The 23,435-nt window shown below is 42.5% G+C and overlaps 2 protein-coding genes across 2 annotated transcripts in view; both read right to left on the bottom strand.

Moving 5' to 3' along the window:
- dicer1 (dicer 1, ribonuclease type III) overlaps nucleotides 1-13,268 on the bottom strand; it is a 21,118-nt gene extending 7,850 nt beyond the window's left edge. Inside the window, exons 1-23 of the mRNA XM_014011848.1 lie at nucleotides 13,026-13,268; nucleotides 12,445-12,481; nucleotides 12,251-12,361; nucleotides 11,979-12,176; nucleotides 11,724-11,886; nucleotides 11,521-11,651; nucleotides 10,262-10,396; nucleotides 10,024-10,184; nucleotides 9,789-9,957; nucleotides 8,120-8,592; nucleotides 7,910-8,042; nucleotides 7,572-7,814; nucleotides 6,602-6,756; nucleotides 6,389-6,521; nucleotides 6,239-6,314; nucleotides 6,019-6,158; nucleotides 5,763-5,942; nucleotides 4,220-4,433; nucleotides 3,976-4,129; nucleotides 3,726-3,908; nucleotides 3,530-3,635; nucleotides 3,266-3,441; nucleotides 1,367-1,967 (exon numbers count right to left, since the gene is read on the bottom strand). Coding sequence (XP_013867302.1) covers nucleotides 1,367-1,967; nucleotides 3,266-3,441; nucleotides 3,530-3,635; nucleotides 3,726-3,908; nucleotides 3,976-4,129; nucleotides 4,220-4,433; nucleotides 5,763-5,942; nucleotides 6,019-6,158; nucleotides 6,239-6,314; nucleotides 6,389-6,521; nucleotides 6,602-6,756; nucleotides 7,572-7,814; nucleotides 7,910-8,042; nucleotides 8,120-8,592; nucleotides 9,789-9,957; nucleotides 10,024-10,184; nucleotides 10,262-10,396; nucleotides 11,521-11,651; nucleotides 11,724-11,886; nucleotides 11,979-12,092 — 3,840 coding nt within the window. The 5' untranslated portion in view covers nucleotides 12,093-12,176; nucleotides 12,251-12,361; nucleotides 12,445-12,481; nucleotides 13,026-13,268. The remainder of the gene's footprint in view (nucleotides 1-1,366; nucleotides 1,968-3,265; nucleotides 3,442-3,529; nucleotides 3,636-3,725; nucleotides 3,909-3,975; nucleotides 4,130-4,219; nucleotides 4,434-5,762; nucleotides 5,943-6,018; nucleotides 6,159-6,238; nucleotides 6,315-6,388; nucleotides 6,522-6,601; nucleotides 6,757-7,571; nucleotides 7,815-7,909; nucleotides 8,043-8,119; nucleotides 8,593-9,788; nucleotides 9,958-10,023; nucleotides 10,185-10,261; nucleotides 10,397-11,520; nucleotides 11,652-11,723; nucleotides 11,887-11,978; nucleotides 12,177-12,250; nucleotides 12,362-12,444; nucleotides 12,482-13,025) is intronic.
- Nucleotides 13,269-14,418: 1,150 nt separating this feature from the next.
- clmna (calmin a) overlaps nucleotides 14,419-23,435 on the bottom strand; it is a 28,136-nt gene continuing 19,119 nt past the window's right edge. The window contains exons 6-13 of the mRNA XM_014011847.1: nucleotides 23,112-23,308; nucleotides 22,849-23,042; nucleotides 21,257-21,339; nucleotides 18,968-21,175; nucleotides 17,301-17,434; nucleotides 16,334-16,424; nucleotides 16,195-16,247; nucleotides 14,419-16,075 (exon numbers count right to left, since the gene is read on the bottom strand). Coding sequence (XP_013867301.1) covers nucleotides 15,952-16,075; nucleotides 16,195-16,247; nucleotides 16,334-16,424; nucleotides 17,301-17,434; nucleotides 18,968-21,175; nucleotides 21,257-21,339; nucleotides 22,849-23,042; nucleotides 23,112-23,308 — 3,084 coding nt within the window. The 3' untranslated portion in view covers nucleotides 14,419-15,951. The remainder of the gene's footprint in view (nucleotides 16,076-16,194; nucleotides 16,248-16,333; nucleotides 16,425-17,300; nucleotides 17,435-18,967; nucleotides 21,176-21,256; nucleotides 21,340-22,848; nucleotides 23,043-23,111; nucleotides 23,309-23,435) is intronic.

The following is a 23,435-nucleotide window of genomic DNA, read 5'->3' as shown; positions in this document are numbered from 1 at the left end:
GAATCATTCTGATATCATAAACGGAACCGGAGATGAGACTTAATTTGTCTTATTGGTTACGACAATACATTAATATTTGGTCTGAATCCTAATTTTATGTCATTTTAATGACTTTTTTTTTTTCATTATGAAGAGAAAATCTCAAATAGTATTTGAATATTGTCATTTCCCAGCTGGAAATAAACAAAAACATTGCTAACTCACAGGGAATATCTTAAAATTTAAAGGTGTTTTTCCTCAAAATAAAGTTTTTTGTTGTTACTGCTCAAAAAAGTACTTCAAAAAATATTTAATGATTATATTTCACACAGTTCATTCAAATGAAACATATAAGTACAAAAAAGGTATTTATTTGTTATATTTTTGACAAAATGCAATTTTTGTAAGTGTTTTAATCAAAACACTATATTTGCCTATTTCTCCATACACCACTTTTAGACTTAATACTCGTTTTGATGTGATGGGTCACTTATGATTAAAGATATGTTAAATAACTAATGTCTAGTAATAAACTAATTTCAGATWTGAGGAATTTAAGTGTGGTGAAGCTGATTGTATGTTAAAACAGCCTGCCATAAACATAAGCTTTAGCATGTTGCTGAAAATGATCAGCAGCGCTTCGTGCATGTTGACTTCTTTTCATCTTTGCATTACACAAGAACACCCCCCACCCAAAAAACAAAAAAACTGTTTCCCTCCAACTCAGGTGTGGAAAAAACACTACAGTTGTTACCAGTTCGATGTGTGCAATAAATGTAAAGCAGGAGGGATGGAGAATTTATGATTTAGCTCCTGTCTGTGTGGTTTAAAATGCTAATTCTTCATTTATTTTCTGATTTTAAATAAGCAGTCATATATTATAAAATATAAAATATGTATCTAACATGCCCATTCTGGCAGGGATCAGGACACATCAACCAGCCTGAATTTGTGTTTTTCAGGCACCGAGCAGTCGGGCGGTGTTGTTTGTCAAAGATGGATGCATTTTTAACACATTGCCTTTCAGTCTTCATTAAACTGCAGTGACTACCTTTAATCTTCACTGTGAACACACCCACAGCTCAAACACCATCACTGCTTCATTTGTGTTGTTTTTATGTTAAAAACACTGATGAACATGAGTTATTTAAAACAAAGGCTGACAAATAAAAGGTTGGAACTGACTGTTAGAACTTAAAGTTCATCTTTAATTTACTTAAATTACAACACAGACTGTTTAAACATGACAACACTTSAGTTATGTTCAAACACAAAATGTTTATACGGACTTTAAAGAATCAAATAAGTCAGGATTTAATTACAGGAGCTGCCTGAGCTCCGGTTCAAAGCTCTACGTTCAGACAGGAAGTAGTGAAGCGCGTCTCACCTTCTTGCTGCGCATGTAGCTGAGGCGTCCTTCGTGGGCGTCCGAGTAGGTGCAGAACAAGTAGGTGGTGATGGCGTGCTTCAGGAAGGAGTCTCCCAGCATCTCCAGGCGCTCCAGGTTGAAGCCGTCGCTGGCGTTGGACAGAGTCAGCGCCTGCAGGATCAGGCCCGGGTTGGGACCCAGGTTCCTGGGGGAGTCTCCTGCCGTGACGAGGTCAGGGGGAGGTGCTGCCGGCGCGCTGTCTGAGGTAGTTTCATCGGCGTGGGTACATTCATGGCTGGGCTGGGGGGAGCTGGAGCTGAACGGGGGCTGCACCAGGACTGAGGTAGTGTCGTGTTTGGATCCAGAGCTGCAGCCTCGGCAGCTGTCGGCTTGGTGAAGGTGCTCGTCTCGGTGGCCGTMGTCGTCGACGGCAGTGCCGTTAGTTAGGGTCCGTGTGCAGGGGCTGTCTCCTGGACAGAGGGCTGTGTGTGGCCTCTGGTGACCGCAGTGGGTGGGGTTCTGGTGCGTGCAGTCAGTTTCATCACTACAGGACTCGGGGCAGGAGCTGAACGTCTTGATGTCGATGGATCTCTTCCAGCCAAAGTCCAGGTTGGGATACCTGACACACAGAACAGGTCAGCTGCAGAATTATGGATTTGATTTGGAGGGTTAGTCTCCATAAACCTGATAAACAAAGCTTCTCCATATTAATTCAGCAGAATGAACAGCAGGTGGCGCCAGTTCTCACAGAACATGAAGGTGAATCAGGATGTTTGTTCCATTACAGGTGGAGGCTTCTGATAATTCTGCTGCTTTATAATTAATATTCTAATATTTACATCCTGCTTAATTAAACTTACTTATAAGTAAAGATTATTTGACTATGTTTACTTATATAATCAGTACTAAAAATAAGTGTTCTGTACATAAAACATTTGGACAAATAGACACTTTGATTTATTGGTGTGGGAGAAAGGTTATAATAGTTTTGGTTTTTTCATTCTAGTTTAGTTTTATTTCGTAGTGACTTTTATTGTTTTAATTTGGTTAGTTTCAATTAGTTTTTACAGTGAATTTGATAGTTTTTATTAGTTATTATTGCATTTTTAATTCTTAGTTTTAGTTTAGTTTTTATTAGTTCTAGTATTAGTTTTTTTACAGTTTGAATAAACATATTTGCCAATGTATCCTCCAGCTTGTGATGTTCCTGTAAGTTAACTAACCAACAGATATCTGGTAACTGGTTAAAGCGTCCATTATAGCGACACCTTCCTAAAATAATTGCGCAACTCAATTTTGCCAACTAAAAACTTGGTAGATTATTTTAGGATGATGATAATAGTTGTCTCCAACCTGCTGCTACCTGTTGCTTGTTTTTCATGGAACTACTGAGAGAAGCTAACGTGTCAAGATAGTCATAGTTAGCATCTTGTGTGAGCTTGATTCATGCAGTTTTTCCCTTGAGAAGTATYCCACCTGTTTTATCACCTGTTTCCACTACAAAACAATTGCTTTGATTTTTCTCGCAGTCATATTCAAAGAAATTCTAAAGTGGACATTGCTGATTTCTCTCAACTTTTGTTGTCATTTAGCAGGTGATGCTGAGCAGCAGACTGTAAACAAGTTGTTACAGATCACAGCTAATGTGAAACTACTCAATTAAAAATAAATATGAAAATAAAGTGACAAACACTAAAACTAAGGATATTATATCTGTAATTTCAGTTAGTTTTGTAGATTATGCAGTTTTAGTAAGTTATCGTTTTTTCATTTTATTAGTTTTTATTTATTTTAGTTAACTAAAATGTTTTTTCAATTTCAGTTTTCGTTATTTAGTTAGTTTTAGTGAACTATAATAACCCTGGAGGGAGGCGGGGCTTGTTGTGTCACACGGTGCACAGTGTGCGTGACGGACACCTGAAGTCAGGTGGGAGGGTCTGCGTTCCCACTCCGGCCTCAGTGGCGGTCTGAGCTCGCAGCTCCTCGGCTGTCAGCAGGCAGTGGAGGCGGTACAGGATGCTGGGCAGACACACGGCTTTCCTCCACAGAGAGGCGGGAATGGGATGGATGGCGCACAGCTCCGGGACCAGGATCTGACCCGACGACACGGACAGACACCGTCAGGCAGAATCAAACACACACACACATCCAAAACCGCCGAGCAGGACCCTCAGCTCTAACCTGTTTGTTCTGCAGACTCTCCCACTTGGCCTTCCTCTTCTCAGCGCTGCTCAGAGGCAGAGCTTTGCCCTTCTGGTTCAGGTGTCGCGGGGTCAGCAGGTTCAGTCTGACGGGAAGTTTAAGGAAATGATTTTCAGTCTTTACGAGATAAAACTACACTTCTGATCAAGCATCTGTGGATGAGAGTCCTGCTGACCTGGAGGAGGTGTGGTCCACGTCCAGCAGCGGCTGGTTCAGGTTGGACAGGTCCAGGTTGTACTTRGTTTTGTAGTACTCGGCGAACGTCTCGTACTCCGGCGAGGGAAACTTGCTGAGCGGCGTCAAGTCCGTGTACACGTCTGCAACGTAGAATCGGTGAGGCTGGTCGAAGTTACGGTACCTGAGGAGGACGACATGAGGTCAGCGCTTCAGATTTGTTTTTATTAGAAACACTCAGATAAACTCACCTTGGAATGATGACAGCATCCTGGTAATCCTCCAGCTTGAAGATGAAGGGGTTCTGCTTGGTGTACTTAGTGGTAGGAATGCCTGTTCGGGCCTCAGACTTCTCAATGTCCTCCATGAACTTAAAGTCCATGTCCAGAGTGTGCGAGTCTCCAACTGAAGCAGAAGACAGAGAACGATGGAGGCGTGCTGTCAGACCTGTGTGCTCACAGTGAGGAGGAGGAGGAGAGGATGAAGAGCACTCACCAACATTCAGAGGTAGAACGCAGTAAGCTGAGTCAGCCTGCGTGGGCTTGAACTCCAGTGCAGGTTTCTCCAGACGGAGGATGTGGGAGAAGRTGTACTGGTGCATGCGGGTGATGAGGTCCAGCTGCGCGCCGCTCAGCGTGAAGCCACACTTCTGCAGCTCTATGGAAATCGTGACCTCGCCCGAGCGGGTGTACACCGGRAAATGGGGGATCTGGACGAGACGGAGGAGAAGGAAGCTTCAATTATGCAGCTGTAATTTATGAGGCAAACTACGGTGTGAAATGAGGGCCAAAATTAGGACCATTGTGCAACCAATGGTCGCTACATCCTTGTAGCAGGAGGCCGTATCTATTCCTAAGCCAGCTATAGTAACTGGTAACTGAGCAGCTGGCCCTCATTTAAAAAAAACTTTCTCAACAAAAATACAAAACCTATAATCTCCACACTGACAGGTGTTCCTCAGACAGAATTTACTGTTCAATATGAAGTCAAGCATAAATATTAAACATAAAACATATTACTGTTAGGCAGACAGCTTTAGTTACCACCTGAATTAGCAGCTGCGTTCACCCTTGTCTATTGGTCGACGGCTGTGTTATTTTTCTTTTAGCCAAATTATGAGAAATATCTGTATTTGACATTATAAATTATAATTCAATATTTAAAGAAGCCAGATTTAATACCCTGTCAAAAACTGTAAAAAGCCAACTTGATTGAGTTTCCTTTATTCAAAAAAGTTGTTGTGTCTAATAAAGTAAGTGAGCAGCCTAGGAATGCTCGTCGCTAGCCTCTCCGATGCTAACGCCAGCTTATCCATGCTAGTCGCTAGCCTCTCCGATGCTAACTCAGCTTATCCATGCTAGTCGTTAGCCTCTCCGATGCTAATGCCAGCTTATCCATGCTAGTCACTAGCCTCTCCGATGCTAATGCCAGCTTATCCATGCTAGTCGCTAGCCTCTCCAATGCTAACGCCAACTTATCCACGCTAGTCACTAGCCTCTCCAACGCTAACACAGCTTATCCATGCTAGTCGTTAGCCTCTCTAATGCTAACACCAGCCTATCCATGCTAGCTGCTAGCCTCTCCAATGCGAATGCCAGCTTATCCATGCTAGTTGCTAGCTTTTCCAATGCTAATGCCAACTTACCCATGCTAGTCACTACCCTCTCCAATGCTAACACCAGCCTATCCATGCTAGTCACTACCCTCTCCAATGCTAACACCAGCCTNAACACCAGCCTATCCATGCTAGTCACTACCCTCTCCAATGCTAACACCAGCCTCTCCATGCTAGTCACTACCCTCTCCAATGCTAACACCAGCCTCTCCACGCTAGTCACTAGCTGCTCAGTTGGTGCCAGCCTATCAATCAGATCAATTGCTGGCTTATGAATAGATATAGCCTCCTGCTACAAGGATGTAGCAACTGCCGGTTAGGCAATAGTCTGAATTTTGACCCTCACACAGCACCATAGCAAACAGGGAAACAAATAACTAAAAGTGAGCGTTTAATAAAAGTAATCCGCAGGTGGAAACTTACTCGAGGTATGGGTTTGGCAGTCAGGATGCCAAAGCAGCGGGTGGTGTCCTCGGGTCGGTACAGTTTCCTCCTGCGGAAGTTGAGTTCATCAGGGAGGGGCGTGGTGAGGACCATCCCGACCACGTACAAGTAGTAGGTCTGCTCCAGGAGAGCGTAGCTGTCCCGCAGACACTCAGGTATCTGTGGAGGACTCAGTGTGATTAATGACTTCAACACCCTGAAACCTGCAGGAAGAGGATCGTCTCTCTGAACCTACGGCTTTAGGGTAGCACTGCCTCCTCTTGGTGGAGCCGGGTCGACCCGGGACGTTAGTCTCCTCCTCGTCGTGGAGGTCCAGTTCCTCCTCGTACTTCACCGTCTCCTTCCCCACGGGCATCAGGTGATCATCCAGCTCACCTGAGTTAAACCAGAGCTGGATCAAAACCACAGAGAACTGGCTYTGTTTTATTTTCCTGATGGTCAAATCTGATTTTTACCGATCTTGTGGAGCTTCTCACAGCAGAGCAGTGCGACGGCTTTTTCTGCCAGCCGGGCGCAGTTCATGACGGGACCCTGAGGACACGRACACACGTCAGTACAAGGAGGAGGTGAAAACAGACTGAATGATGGGCGTGTCTGAGCTGAACCTTGACTGGAGCTCTCAGAGGAGAGTTGATGGGTAAGTAGAGGGTGGACTGGAAGCGTCGGTCCTGCAGCTCTTTAGTTTTACACTTCGGAGCGAGGTGAGTGAACGGGTCACTGGGCAGCCGGGCACAATACCTGAAACCAGAGGAAAACTGTTTAAATATATTTATTTCTTTACTCTGTGCTGTTAAAGTCGCCCACAACTCTTCCTCTACCTGTTAATGTGGCCGATGGCGGTGTTGATGTTGACCTGCGGACCTCCGTCCTCAGAACRCAAGACGTACGGAGGCAGGATGTTATCATCATCTAACACCTGGTCTACTTCAAACTCACCCACCTCCACCGACTTGGAGCATTTATTCCTCAGGATCTGCACAGAACAAAACCAAGTCTTATAATCTTATATCCATATATACTAAACAAGAACCAAATATGTTGGATTATTAATCTTAGTCTGGAAATTTGTATGTGAAATAACAGGAAGTGATGTCAAAGGGGAATGTCTGCATGTGAATATTTAAAAAAATAAATGTTACCAAATATTTTAATATTTTAGGTGAATTACAATCATCCTATTTACAATGTGTTAATGTTTAAGGCTTCTTACAGATTGATTTAAGACATTGTAAGRCTAATTAAGACCTTATTTTTGGATTGATGAGTTCAAGGCCTTTTAAGACTTTTTAAGGATCTGCAGGAACCCTGTAAACACTAGAATAAATAACATATCAATATAAACCCATATTGTGAAAAAAATATATTAGCATCGGGCTAATTAGCTGCTAATACAGTCTAAACACCAACTGCTAGCATAATGCTAATCTCTCCAACACTCCCGCAGGAAAAACGTTTACCAAACAAAAATTAAAAAACAGTTACACAAATGTTTAATATTGCAATAACAAACAACTTATCATGTGTAAATGTAGAAGTTTTCCTAACTTTTTTTTAGATGATTGCTTCTTATTTTTTAAAAGGCTAATATTTGATGTACAGTTCAAACAGCTTCAGATGAATGTAGAAACTACACATCCCACAGGTAATATTTCATATTTGATCTAAATTTTAAAACAGTTTGTTGTTCTGCACTAGTTTAGACTTTACTGGAACAACTGAAAAAATCTCTGGAATTTAAAAAAAAAACCTCCTCTGATCCTTTCTACAACCCAGGAGCCCCACAGATACCTTCTCGATGGCCTTATAGGTGGTCAGGTCCTCCTCGAAGCTCTTGGTCCTCTTAGAATCTGCCAGCATGATGTAGTTGGAGACGGGGGCTCGGGCTCGGCCCTTGGACTGGACGTAGGACCTGTAGTCTGTGGGCAGGTCGAAGCGCACCACCAGGTTACACTTGGGGATGTCGACGCCTTCCTCCACGATGCTGGTGGCAATCAGCAGGTTGGTTTCGTGAGCTCTGAACTTTCTGAGGACCTGAGAAAGAAAAAAAACATTAAGAACTCAGCATTTCTCTTTGTTTAAAACCCGTTTTGAGGAGCGACTGTTGAACAGCTTCTAACGAACTTTACCTCCTCCTGTTTCCTGAACTCTACTTCCATCTGTTTGCTCCTCGGCTGGTTCTTCCCGATGCTGTGGCCCGTGATGAAGTTGCTGTTGATGTAGGCCAGCTCCAGGTCCTGCTTCCCCGCCTCTTTAATCAGACTGCAAACAGCAGCGACACAAATGAGCCGTCAGGTTCGAGTGTTCCAGTAAACTCACCCCTGTGAGAGCCACCGTACCGGTTCAGAACCACGGCCGTGTAGCGCCGCTCCACAAAGATGATCCCACACAGGATGTTGGTGAACGGGGAGGGGAAGTTGGCCTCGGGCCTCTCCTTGGCCTCCACCTCCTCGTCCTCGTCTTCGTCCTCCGAGTCGCTCCAGGACACGTAGTTGTCCTGGTTGCGGTTGTTGTACCACTCCACGCTCTCGAACTGCTGCCGCTCCAGGGGCTTGTACTCGTGCAGGATCTCCAGCAGCCGCAGCACCTTGGGCGTGACGAACTTCAGGTCCAGGGAGGCGGGCGAGAACTGCTCCTCGCACAGGGCGTGGACTTTRCGCAGGATGGTGTCGGTGAAGAGCAGGAACTTCCGGTTCAGCTCCTCCTGCTCGTGCTTGATGTACTTCTGCAGCTCCCGCACCATGATGCCCGCGGCCTTGTCGGCGCACCAGGGGCCCAGGACCTGCAGCACGGCCCGGCAGTCGCTCAGTATCTGAGGACGGAGATGTTGTCGCGTCACACCATAGACAAATATAAAGATCACTAGACTGAGCCCCGCCCATACCGTCCACTGGTAGTGTCTGTGACATCATGGAGGAGCAGAAACAGACCAAACAGGACAACAGCTCACAGCAAACATAGAAACTAAYAGATAAACAGCAGCTGAACTGGATCTGATTCACAGATTATCTGTCATGTTTTTACAATAAATTAATAATTATGTTAATTTCATTCAGCAATCATGTAAAACAGCAGATTTATACCAGAAAAATATATAATTTATAAGTAACAATGATCTAAACCAGACCTGAAGTCAGCCTGTAACTTAGACTTTAGCTAGTTGAAAAATGATGACTTCAGCTGTAATAAAGTATATTTATTATTTCTTCTTACTGTCATAAAAAATAAGAATATTTATATTTACCAGTCAACAGTTAGAAAATGTTCTCTGGTTATAGGATGAAACTTGTCTCTATTAGCTAACATCTTCTTAACAAGTCAGGTTCCTCTAACAGAAACCTAAAAATACTCACATTTATAATATTATTTTACACTCTGTAGGTCTAAATATTAATCAGACATTTATAATATTTTACACTCTGTAGGTCTAAATATTAATCAGAGGACAAAGTAATATTTAATAGTTTGTGTTAAATTGTAACATGATTCATCAGAGCTAAACTCTGTATATATTTACTCACAAGCTAATATCTGCTAACCAGTTCAATAAATAACAGTGATTACATKGACTTTATAAGATTATTTTAATTTTAAACTGTTACATTATGTTCTTCTCAGATCACATTGAGCTAAATAAGATCAAATCTGCTGACTTGTTGTAAAATGAGACGTTTTCCTGTTTATCTTCTGTTAATAAATCCAAACAGATTTTCTGACATTATTTAAAACATTAGATAGATTATATAAACTGTAAAATATTGATTGGATTAATATTATTATTAATAGTTTTAATGATTTCTACATCGTCAGTCCTTTTTTTCTGCTCTGTTGTCAACATGTACAGTAATGGGAAATCCAGAGTCTTGCCCGTTTAGCGTTAGCCGTTAGCTTCTCCAGCCGATCACACGGTCACCTGGTTTCTGCACACTCCAGCTGTTCTAYAGAACCTCCTTGCGTCACACAGGAYAAACCAGGAGTTGGAGACACAGATCTTTGTTGGGTTCTGACCTGTTTGGAGATAAACGTGGGGTCCCGGTCCTCTCGGGACACCCGGATGTTGCAGTCATTGAGGAAGTGGAGAGCTTCATCCAGCTCTGCCTGCAAACGGGACGACAGGCCGCTTTTATCCTTGTAGGGACCACAGTCCAGGACCACCTCCCTGGGCTGGGAGGCGTATCTGAAAAGAGACGTTCGTCAGTTAACCAGAACTCCCACCTCAGACTGGACCCTGGTCTGCTCGTACCTGTCAAGGACCACCAGGTCGGTGGCCGTCTCAGCTTTGCTCTTCAGGATTATCTCCAGATTYTGGATCTTCTGCTCCAGTTCTGACGGGTCGCACTTCCCGTTGAGGATGGAAGCAGTGAGGCCCAGGATTCGAGGACCACATGTGCACTCCTCAAACAGCTGCGCGCACACACACACACACACGTTACCACAGGAGGTTGTTACATGAAGGACGGGACGTTTGGACTCGGTCTCACCTTCATGATGTCACCGTACGGGTGATCTGTGATGGCCAGGTGACAATCATCAAACACCACCAGGTTGATCTTAGACAGAGGTAAGATCTTGCTGCGCAGGACGTGCAGGAAGATGTGACACGTCATCACCAGCACCTGAACAGGAGGGTTGTTGGTCAGATTCTGGGATGCTTCACGTCTGCAGCCAGATGATTTTTTTTTTTTTTCTGAGTAAATTTGTCTCTCAAACCTCGTTAACATGTCCTCATTAGCAGCTTTTAAATCATTCCTTAAAACAYACTTTGATTCACTGGATTTTGCTTCATCTTCTGATGTTATTTTTTTTAGTTTTCCATCAGTTTTTCTTTTAGTTTTTATGCTTTTCATCTTTTAGTGAGTGTTTTTACTGWATTTTATCGTGCAGCACTTTGTTCCTTCGAATGAGTTTTAAAGGGCTTTATAAATAAATTGTATAAATTCAGTTGACAAAAGGAATTTAAGAAGCCCTGCGAACATTGGATAACATTTTTAGAGATAAGGGCTGCAGCTAACGATTATTATAGTAATCGATTATTCATTCAATTTTCTGTTTCTGATTAATCRATGAATCGAAAACAAAAACGATTTAATTTTAACCTCTTTATTCCAAAATAGAGCATTTGGACTGACATTTCTAATCACACAAAAACAGGTTATATAGAATATTAAATTGTAATGCATAAATGAGTAAATATTTGTAGTAAAATAATGAATGTACACAAAAAATATCCACAAATGTGTGTTCTATCCTTCAAAGTCTCTTCATATTTTCTGTCTGTGAGCTTTGTAAAATTGTGTTCTTGTGTGAAGAGTGTAACCTGAAATAAAAGTGTGAACTAACTTAAAGCAAGTAAAGCAAGTGGCTTCGCTCAGACATCATCAGTAAATGAAAATTTAAAGCTTAATTGTTAAATTAATACCATCATAATTCGCTCGACACATCAAATCAATATTGGAATTTTTTTGTCAAAACTATTAAATGGATTTTTATTGATTTGTTGTTCACATTCAAGGAATACTTTATTGATCCCAGAGGGAAATTAGACAATTGCAGCCCTCTAAGAGATTGCATCATAAATGCTGCTGCTCACCAACTCATTTATGCCTCAGAACTTCAAACACTAACTCCAATCTCAAACAGAAATTATAATTATCAACATCCTAAGATCTAAACTTGGATGTTCATAAATATGATGCAACTCTACTCAAAGCTCATTTAAAAAAAAAACAAAGACATGTACCTGATTCCCAGAGATCTCCTGACTCCACTGCTGCTCCGTCCATGCCGACGCCTCCTTCCAGTCCGTGTACTCCCCMACCTGGAGGTCCGAGTGAGTTCTGACCGCGGCCGCTTGTTGGAGCACAGACGACGCTGCGCAGCACCAAACACACGGTCACACACGGACTTTCATCCTAAACACGGGACTGAGGAACACGAGCTCACCTGAGTTCACCAGGAACACCGTCCTCCTGGCGTTCTCCTGGTAGCTCCCCCGGATTTGGTGGGAGAGCTCTTTAGTTAGAAGTACTGCGATGAAAGTCTTCCCTGAGTCGGTGTTCAAGCAGACAATAGTGTTGCGTTCAAGAGCTGCTTCGAGAAGTTCAACCTGTGGGCCACGTTACGAAGTCAAATAAAAACTAAAGAAATGATCTGAAAACCAGTGTTAAAGTGGGTTCAAACCAGGTGAACTGGTCTTACCTGATATTTCCTGGGGGTGTAGATGTTGTCATGGATGGCCTCCTGCTGCCACGGCAGACCAAAGAACGGCCCCATGGGTGAAGTGGCCGGGGTGACCAGCTGCAGGCCTGCCATGCTTCAGGGGTGGGGAGGGGGTCGAAGAGGCTGAGCTCCTCCAGACGTCCCCTTATCTCATTTCATCATCCTGTCTAAAGTTCACTGTCCGGACAGAGAAACATCAGGATCACAGAATCCAAACAGCAGGATCAGCAACGGGGGAACGAGTTACTCACAGGTAACAGGTGAGAGTGTGCAGACAAACAGGAAWCACCTAATCTGGGCTTCATGATAAGATTAAAACTCGTCGACTCCTGATGTTTCCCCACGTTTAGATGGAAACAAGCCTGAGAGAAGCAAACACAACATCATTCTGGAACACTGCAGACTCACCTGGACTCATTGCATCATTAATCTACAACCTTCTCACCTGTCAGCATGCACCAACCAGCAGCACTCCTGCAGATCTGCACAAACAGGGAGACAGATGAGCATAATGTTTACACACCAATTARATAAATAAAAAGAGTTTATCACATTAATATAACATGAGGGACAATTTGCGTTAATTAAAGAACAATCACAGAATCTGGTGTTCAGGTTTTAGGTTTCTAGCTTCGTTTTCAGGTGTGTTTTACTTGCTSAGGTAACCTGATTTGACTCTGAGCTAACGGTTCGGACAGAAACAAACCAGCTCTGGATTCAAGACTCGAACCAGCAGTGAGTTATTCACACACAGCTAATAGCAAGAGGCCCGCCTCTGTGTTGTAGACCCCCAGCAGTGACCCGGTTCGTTTGGGTGTACGCGACCCGCACAGAACAGAGTATGGTCGAACCGAACCCACGGCCTGAGCCCATAAACCAGACCAGCAGCGTGTGGACTGAACCGCAGCTCCACGCTCCATCACGTCAGGCGAGCTAACACACAGCTAGCTAGCTAGCTAGCAGGGCCTTTCCACCCGGGGAGCGGTTCAGAAAACCCCCCAACGGAACCTGCGTTCGGAACCTCACCTGAAGCTTTAATTTCTCTTGATTGTCTCAAACGAAAAGACGCGAACTCGTTCGGTGGAAATTGTCGGTGCCATCCAGGCTCGTTGTCCCGAATCGTGGCTACTCGTCCACGGGGGACCACTTCCTTTCACCTGGGCCTCTGCTACGTAAAATTGTTTACGCCGTTTGCGCAGCGGCGACCGCTGCAGAGCGCTGACATTCTACGTACGAGGACGAGAATATAGGTCCTGCGTAAGGAGGTAATTTCGCCTCTGACTGAAAGCGTCAACAGTTCAGGAGCGGAGGGGGGATTACTGAGGGGCCGGGGGCCGGGGGGCCACAAGACCGGGGTCCCGGGGGAGCACTGATTCTGGTCCAAAACTGAAAAGTGTCCTAGAAGACGATCACAAAAATGCTCCCAATGAAGCGCAAATGAACTGAAATTACTGTTGTTTTTTTAATCTGTTGAGAAACTTGAGTTTTTATTAGGTAAACAAGCTTGTAAATAAAATTTATAAATTGGATTTTAGTTGTTTAATTTTTATCTGTTTTCAGTAAAAAGTACTGGGCACCTGTGGGGATTTAAAAATATATATAAATTCTTGATGGGTTGTACAAAATATAACATATTTTTTACTTTAATTTGAGTTAGTAGAGTCRAGTCAGACTTTTGTCCCGCCGAGGGGAAACTGGTGTCAGAGCAGCATCCGTACAGAGGTTCACACATGAATTACTTTACAAACTACAGACAATGCACAAAAAACGAAATTAACACTGACTAGCAATGATACGACTACTACTAATAAAAATATAATATGAAAAAAATTGAAATAAAAAAGATTTGTTTTGTTTTAGAGACAGTAGACTATCAGGATCCGACATTAGGAACCAGAATTTGCCTATTTTCAGTGCAAAAATAATCTCAACAGACTTAAACGTGGCGATGTGAACACAKACAAGACCGCAATAAATTACTTTTTGGGCTGGGCTGGGCTGTATTTATTACATATTGCGAGTTATGAAAATATAGATAAAATCAGACATTTCACACACACACACAAAAAAATACAAGCTGGACATTCTCTCCACCCCACCCCCACAGTGTCTCRTTCCTCCTCACCTGACCAGAACTTTTAAACAGTTTTTTTCTCCATCGTGTTGACAAAGTCACTGAAACTGACAGAAACTGAGCCATGCATGAAGACTGAGATCCTAAAAAACCAGCAGTAGATGGCAGCAAAATTACATAAATTATATTTTAAAATTTATAGGCAACACTCTTCATCCTTTAACTTGTTCTGTACCAACGTCAGTACTTCAGATTTAAGACCACATGCAATAAAATAGACACAAGTTCTTTTACATTTCTGTATGTAAAACTTAGAATGCACCAAAATAAGAAACGAGTCAGTAAATGAGCATATCAGGGGCACTTTAATGCATCAGTAACATTCTTACAAGTCAGTAAATAATATACATAAAATATACCATAAATCACTCACACTGGCTGTTTTTCTGCTGATTTAAAAAGTACTTTATGTTTACACACACAACCGTTAAATATTATTTTAAACACATGATTTTTGTGATTTTTCTTTTTTAAATTATTATTGTTAATACAAAAAAAAAACTCATTAATTTCATGTGTGACAGTGCAACAAAGCAGCCAGAACATTAAAACCACCTCTTTAACACGCGGATCAAACACAAACCCAGGAATCATCTTCTGTTTGACGTTCTGCCTCTTAACTTGTATTTTTTACTTTGTTCCTGAGCATCGTGTTGGAAGTGCCGGAGGGGTTAGCATTAGCTGGTACTTGTCGAGGTACCGTAAACATCTGGACCCGGAGGTTTGCATCGGGAAGGCCCAATAGGTGGTCTTAATGTTGTGGCTGGAGACAGAGTTTAGTTCAGTGTAGAACTGGTTGTATAAATAGTAACCACGCAGCAGGCACACACTGTGATGTAGTTAGAAGCGCCGCTCCGCTCTGTTGCCACCTGGTGGACGGAGGAGCGGCTAAGATGACGAGCAGATGACCAGTCTGCGATTTCTTACAGAAATGATTCTAAATTTAAAAAGAAAGTGTTGACATGAAAGCTCAGTCACATCAAAATCAAGAAAAATCCACAAAATATCAGAACTCCCTATTATTGATCTGCAGAACGACAAACAAGTTTCTGTTTGTCCGTCTGTCTGCTGGTGAAATGAGTGACGGTGTGTTTGAACATTATCTTTGGCGGTTTTTTTTTTAGGGTTTAATCTTTGCAAAGATTGGCACATTCAGAACTCTGCTTCTCACTACGGCTTAAACCTTTTTACCTTTTTGGATGAGGTTTAAGTGTCCAAACTGAAACAGACAACTAGAGCAGAAACACAGGATAAAAACGACACGTGACGTCATTTAAAACACGTGAACAGCAGCAGCGGTTTTTATCAGTAACAGACTCAAACTGAAGCAGGTGAAGAAAAAGATCYCAACGTTCAGATATAAAGCTGGAATCTTACAAAACAATGGAAAATTAAAACCTTTTTTTTTTTATTTAACCAGAATGACAGAATTAAAGATTCAGACATAAAGAATAGATTTGGAAAGCTTAAACATGTCTTATATTCTTGTAAAAATACAACTTTATTTTAAGAGTTTGACTTGCAGAACTCTTCAGCTTCAGTCTGATAGATCTACTTCTTTTACTCTGTAAACTTTGAGTCTGTAAATGTACATCTGTCGACTTCATCTTCACATAAAAATGTTGCTTCTTCAAAATATCTCCGTATTTTTTACAAAATAAAACAAAAACAAGCCGTTGAAATGAAAATGAAAAAGCCTTCATTTAAACTCGGGTGCATCAGCCAGAGTGAGGAGGAGGAGGAGGACGGCAGGTCAGTCTGTGTGTGTTTCTGTGTGGGTTTTCATTTATTTATTTATTTTTGTGTGTGTGTACGTGTTCATCGTCGGAGGTTGAGCAGCAGGCCCGGCAGCGTCTTCAGGTCCAGCTGCTTCAGCAGCAGGAAGGAGTACAGCAGCAGCCACAGCAGCAGCAGCACACACAGCTCGCAGCTCTCCCTGCACCTGCAAAACACCAAATATTAACCAACGAAGGGATGCAGGTCGCCTGCAGCCTCGCACGCACAAATACGATCACACAAGACAGCTCCACATCATCATCATGCAGAACGTTAAGTTCTTACCACATGTTAGACTCCTGGTTCTCAGCTGACCTGTGTGCAGCTCTCTGTTTGTCCTGGAAGAGGTGAAAACAAACACAAACTCTTATAATTCAGCAGGATCTGCTGCATCGTTAACCTGGCCGAAGAGCAGCAAACCCACCGAGGACTCGGAGAGGCGAGAACCCTTCCTGTGACGGAGAACCGGAGGGATGTCGGTCTCGTTCGGTCTGCTGGGACTTCCTGTGTCCGCCCTGAAACACACAACCCGTCGGGTTAAACAGAAAATCCTGAAAGCTTGGATAAATAAATCTAACTTCTCTTTATTTTACTGCAGAACTACAGCAGCCTGTTGGTTTGCAGATAATTCAGGAGGAGCTCTGTTAAAGTCCAAATCCATCCTGTTAAATCACATTATATTTACAGTTTAATCAAATTACAGCCTATTTCAGTCCGAATAAAATTCAATTTAGGTTTGCTGTAACCCAGTTTCAGCTCAGCAGCTGGAGTTTGACTCACTGAGATTTATAATCTTCATTTGTTCATTTCAAAACTACCAAACACTCATGTTCTGCAGTTTAAAACAGGACGTGAAGTGAAAACTAAATATGAAGAGATGAACCCAGAATGCATGGATAAAAGTAAACCAGCTCCTGCAGGAACAACCAGAAAAACACTAAAAAACACCCTAAATGTTTCACATCTACGACATTAAAAAACAAAAATCTAAATATTATCACTGTTCATGTCAGTTATTTGTGTTGGGAGTTTGTTGCCTTTCAGTCTCTAAATAAAAGAAATGCAGACTGAATCCTGACTGGGTGAAAAGACCGATTGTCTGCAGCTGAAGAACCCAACAGAACCAGGAATGAGTTCTGATGGATGAAAATCTGCAGTATTAAAACTTTATTTCTGACGCAGGAACAGGAACCGAGTCCATCTGCTACATTTCTAATGAATAAAAACCCATTAACAGGTTTAATCCTCTGTGTTCTTTATCCTCCACAGAAAACCGCTCTCAGAACATTTATAGAAATATTTGGGCCGGCAGAGAGGATCTGGGCCAGAACGGTCCCACTGTGTCCCCCGGGTCCAGTCTGGTTCTCACAGTACCAGAATAGAACACGTACCTCAGAAAGTCTGAGCTTCCTCCGCCATCCGCTGGAGCGTCGGGGTCCTGGGGTCCGATCGCCACCCCGCACAGAACACACTGATCCTGGGATGGAGACGGGTCGGCGGGGTTCTGACTGGACTCATCAGTCACCTGATCAGGAGGAGAGGAGTCAAATAAATCATCTCTGACAGGTTTTTCCTTCAGTTCGTTAACATCAGGACTCAAAGCAAATTAACTCCTAAATATAAAAATATATTCAGATGATTTTACTTAAAGAACCAAACCAGTCAAATACATCCGCTTCAGACTGAAACTATGAGATAATGTGACTTTTACTGAGTCGATTTATTCATTTCAAACAGAAATAATAATAACGCTGTAAAAAAAAAAACTCTTTTTTTACTGATCACATTCATAACTCCCTGCTTCTTTAAAACATATCTATAGAAAGATTTTTTTTTCTTTTTCACTTATTATGTTTGGATTTATTTTGTCCAATTCTGGTCCTTAATTGTGCATTTGTGTTGTATTTATATTCTTGTATTTTATTGCTTTTTTAAACATCACGGCCAGAGGACTACAGATGAAAAGTAGCCTTTTGGATAATCCTAGCTTTTTTAACTTATAAATTGTCTCGTGTTTTTTTAAAGTGTGCTGTCTCCTTTTAAATAAATAAATCAAATCAAAGTTCAGTTAAAAAAAAAGCATCAAAAAACTATTATTGGTTTTGAATCTGCTTGAAYTGACATTTAGGTAAATATTAATCTAAGCCTAAGGGGTTCTGTAATTTCTAAACCCATCATTTGGTTCATATTCTGTTCAGGGCTTCAGGGGGCGGAGCCTATACTACTGAAACTCGTAATTTTTATTAATGGATGAAAAGATTATAACTTTCTTAAGGCTGTGTTAATGACATCAGCTGTCATTAACAGAACTGATGAATATGTTGATATGCTTACCCTCTGAGAACAGCGTGTTACCGAAGAAAGAGTTTTGTATATGACACAAGCATACAGAGTGTTTTGAATAAATTTGAATGTGGCCCAGCTGCTAAACAAACTTTGTCCAGATAAATGTAAAGTTAGATGATACACTGAATAATAAAATGTAATCTGTTCTGTGTCCAATGTCACTGCAATACAATGTGGAACAAAATGATGGACCAATCAGAATCTGGAACAAAGTGATAGACCAATCAGAATCTCTCAAACAAAATTTGAGACCAATAAGAATTTCAGAAACAAAGGAATTGGTTAAATAGAATACATGTAACAAAGTGTTGAACCAATCAGAATCTCTGGAAATAAATGATGGACCAATCACAATCTGGAACAAAATGATGGACCAATCAGAATCTGGAACAAAGTGATAGACCAATCAGAATCTCTCAAACAAAATTTGAGACCAATAAGAATTTCAGAAACAAAGGAATTGGCTAAATAGAATATATGTAACAAAGTGTTGGACCAATCAGAATCTGGAACAAAGTGACTGATCAGTCCAACAAATAGATGGCCCAATCAGAATCTTTAACAAAGTAATAGACCAATCAGAATCTAGAACAAAACAATGGACCAATCAGAATAYATCGTAGAGGAACTGTGTGGGACTCTGCCAGGTTCTTATCAAACTCAGTCTAGCTTCTAAATTATCAAAAACTACATGAAAACCAAGAAMTCTTACATTTACATCCTCTTCTTCTTCTTCACCCATGAAATCTTCATCCAGCAKGTCAAACAGTCCTTCCTCTGGTCTGTTTGAAGGCGGTGCMGGCTGCAGAGCTGATACACTTAGAACCGAAGGCCACTGATGCGTGTCATCAGGTTCTGGAGGCATGAGCTCTACAGGGTCAGGGTAGAACAGATCCATAGGTTCCACTAGGTCACCAAGCAGGTGTTCTGTGGGAGAACTTCGATTCAAATCGAAGTAAAACTGGTCAGTGTCTCTGGACATAATAACGGGTTCAGGATATGGCGTTTCTATCCGACCATTCAGCTCGGAAGAGCCTGAAYCCAAAATGTTTTGCTGGGTGTCTACTAGATCCAAAATGTTTTGCTGGAAGTCAAATGGACCCAGAATGTTCTCCTGGGTATTGTCCAGATCCAGAACGTTCTCCTGGATGTCAAAAGTATCTAGAACATTCTCCTGGATGTCAAAATGATCCAGAATGTTCTCCTGGATGTCGATAGGATCCAGAATGTCCTCCTGGATGTCAATAGGATCCAGAATGTTTTCCTGGATGCCGATAGGATCCAGAATGTTCTCCTGGGTAAATTCTGTCTCGGTTTCAGGAAAGCCATCAGTTGGTTTGTCTTGGTGTCCATCAGACAGATCTTTGCTGTCAGGATTTACAGGCTGGTTTTCTGAGGATGGAGAAGAATTTTGGACAATAACTTTCCTTTCTTCCTGAGAATCATCCCCAAGAGAACATTCCTCCTGTTCAATGTCACTTTTATCGTTGTTACCCATTGAGTATATACCATGGTTGCCTTCTAGTTCGTTGTCCGAATGCTCATTTTCTGTGTGATCATCATCCTCACTTTGATCATGGTTTAGTCCTTCTGGACAATGAGGACTTTGGACCTCGGAGTTCCCTTCTTCTCTGAGATCTTTACCTGGTTCCCCTTGGTCAGACTCTAGCTCTTCCTCCTCCGGCTCACTGGTGATGGAGATCAGAGGAACGTTCAGAACAGTTTTAGATGTTCCCTCGTCGTTGGTTGGATGTGGGTCTTTTAAAGCCTCTAAGCTGGTGCTTTCTTCACAGTGTTGGTAGTCCTTCTGAAGTTCTTCATCCTGCTTTTCTGTCTGTGTTCCAATTCTTTCATTTAAACCATCCATCTCTTTTCTGGAGTCCGCTCTTTTGTCTTCTGAAAATTCTGTGTCCCAACCTTCAGCTTCTTCTACAGAGGTAAATCTGAAATCAGTTTGACCGTCGATCTTTCTGTCTGTATCTGTTTCATCTTGTTCCTGTTCCTTTAAAGGTCCCTGCCCAGGACTGGTTTCTGTATCGGACTCAAGTTGGTTCAAAGGATCCACTTCGAGAAGATATTCATCCCCAGAGCTCCTTAGTTTCTCTGTCTCCGATGATGTTACAGAGGGTTCTGGTTCTCTGTGTTCTGTTATGTCGAGTTCTCTCAGATTAGGTGTTGGATCTGTTACCAGATCCTGGTTGTGATTCTCTAGGTCTTCCTGGTTTTCCTTTATCACCGTCTCTTGTGTTTGCTCGGCCTCCCTGTGGATTCTCTCCTGGTTGCTGTCCATTGAGCTTATCCCTTCATCCACGTATGACTCGGTCATGGACTGTTCATCGGGTGCTCTGTCCTCCACGGATGAGATGAATCCTTCATCAACTGGAGTCACGTCCACAGGTGTGGCCCGGTAAACGTCCCAGGTGTTCCCACTGTCCCACAAAGAAACGTCACTGTGACTCTCTGAAAACCTCTCAGGTAYGAGCTCATTCTCCACCCAGGAGTCCGGTGAGTTGATGGCAGAATCATCGATCAGTGACTCGGGCACCGATGAAGGCGAGTGAGCATAGGACTGACGAGGGGAATCACAGGTCGAGTCTTTCAGGACGTTACTGGCCTGATCTTTGGGGTTCATGCTGTTGGAGACGTCTTCAATGTGGGAGGAGTCAGTCAAGAAGTCTTCACTGGACCAGGAGCGAGTGGCAGGCGCCTTGAGGCGTGGCGTTAGAACACTCCGGTCCTCTGACACCGAAGAAATCAGGACTTTAGGAGGAGGTTTAGAGAAGCTTCGCTCAAACATGCTGGAGCACTGCTTGACTCTGCTGAGATGAGCGCCGTTCCTCAGGTGGTCCAATTCGGTGTCGCGGAAGTTGAGTCGGCCCATGGAGACACTCCTTTCGATCACCTGGCTGGGTTCCTCGGTCTGTCAGAGGAATAGAGAGGTTAACAGGAACATGTTCACCTGTCAGAGTCGACCAGTGGATTTGTATCGACACYTCCCTACCTCCTGTAAGCCAGGGAAGTGCTCCAGGAACTGAGAAACATACATGATGATGGACTGCTCATCCGGTGCGTTCATCGTCACATCTGAGGAGAGAAAATATAATAATAATAAATAGAATATATAATATAATATACAATAATAAAGTCAGATACTGTATTTTCTGTTAAAGCTGGACCATTACTTTGAAAGGTGGACAAACACAAACACTTCCTGTGAACTGTGTCCAGAAGTCACCTGGTCCTTTCCTCTCAGCAGGGGCGGGGCCAGAGGAGTGGTAAGGGTGAGAAGTGCCACCCCCAAATAACTGACAAGTGGGTGGAGATCTTGTATTTTGAATATCCATTTATATATTTTTCAAGATTGTTTTCTGATACTACTGTACTACCTACAATTTTCAGTTATAAATTTTAAAATAGCCAAATTATAGCCCTTTGTAAAATTAGCATTAGCATTAGTGGTTAGCTTTATTTGGGATTAGCATCAATCAACAATGTAATCATTCTTAGCTAATCCACAGCRAATTTAATCTCCATCCATYCATCCATTATCTATACCCTCTTCTTCCTTTCAGGGTAATGGGGCTCACTGGTGCCCATATCCAGCAGTCACAGTGGAAGGGGCAGGGTACACCCTGGACAGGTTGCAAATCCATCACACACACATATTTAATCTCAATAAGTCTTAAAATGGTTTAATTATACCCTCTTTGAAATTAGCTGTGGTGTCCATCTTGAATTTTTGATTAGCATTTAGAATTTGGTAAATATTGTTTTTTGGTTACTTCTACACTAATCTTTAGCCATGATTGTCTAAAAATGGCTGCATGATTTTTGTATCTATTTTAGCTATAGTCAAACAAAATTTTGGGGTCACAGGAGTCACTGGTGCCCATATCCAGCAGTCACAGTGCGAGGGTCAGGGGACACACTGGGCAGGTCGCAAGTCCATCACATTTTGGCTCAATGTTTCTTAAAACAGCTAAATTAAAGCCATTTCGAATTAGATGTGGGGACCATCTTCAATTGCTTTTCTTTATTTGAACGTGCCCCYCTTAAAAACACCTCGGCAAAAAAGTCTAGCTCCGCCCCTGCCTGTCAGGTGGTTCAGTGTAACAGTAGAAACATAGTAATTTTTCTGCTGAAGCCAGTTAGGAGAAAAATGTTGATCTTTGTTCTTCTTTTAGTGGAAAAATTCCTGGCATTCCTGATGAACGTGAATGAAAAGCCGCTTCTACATTTGACTGACCTCATCTTGCTTTAGTYAGAATCTTGTAACTCAAAGGTTTTTTTAAAAATGTTTTTATGTTCTTGTTATTTTTGACCCTCATAAAAATCCTGCTGCTTTTAAGGAAGTAAAATGTACCTCATTATTATCTGATAAAGAATTAAACAGCAACAGGATCATCTTTCCCACTATAAACTACAGAGCGTTCTGACTCAGCTTGTGTTTATTATTGTTTGGCTCTTTGATCACATCTTATCCTTTTATCAGACTCTGTCATAAGTCTGGAATTACAGAGCGAGCCAACAGCTGAGTCATGGTTTCAGCCATACAAGGGAGTCAACAAGTAAAACCAGCGGTCTTTGTGGTACCTTCAGGCTCCAGCAGCCGAGGGATACCCAGACTGTAGTGGGCTATCCTGAAGGCGTCCTCCAGGTTCTCTCTGGGGCTTCTCAACAGGGCCTTCCTCATGTCCACCAGACTGGAGTCAATGGACTTGATGACGGCCAGGAAGGCCAAACCACTGGTCCAGCTTTTCCCAAAGTCCTGCACCGCCACGCCRTACCTGCAACACGACACGATGTCAGAACACAACGAGCCTTCTTATCTTTCCGAGGTTTCATATCTGACTCACTTCCTGGTTTTCCTCTGCACCCACTGCAGCAGCTTCTTGATGGCCTTGGTGTTCTCCCTCATGGCGGCGGCCGCAGACGGTTTCTCCTCGGACGGGGTGCTGCCCAAGGATGCATCGGAGTCGGAGCTGGTGGGGATGGAGGACAGGCTGGACGTGGAGGGGAACTGGCTCCGGATGTTTCCTGTCAGCTCTTTGATCTGGGCGGGGAGGCAAGGTTATAATAGTTTTGGATTTTTCATTGCAGTTTAGTTTTATTTTGTTGTGACTTTTTTCTTTTAATTCAGTTTTAATTAGTTTTTACAGTGGATTTGCTAGTTTTTTTTT

Source organism: Austrofundulus limnaeus, unplaced genomic scaffold (assembly GCF_001266775.1).
Source record: "Austrofundulus limnaeus strain Quisiro unplaced genomic scaffold, Austrofundulus_limnaeus-1.0 Scaffold85, whole genome shotgun sequence".
In the NCBI taxonomy this organism is placed as follows: Eukaryota; Metazoa; Chordata; class Actinopteri; order Cyprinodontiformes; family Rivulidae; genus Austrofundulus; species Austrofundulus limnaeus.
This window is presented reverse-complemented; position numbering and strand designations above follow the sequence as displayed.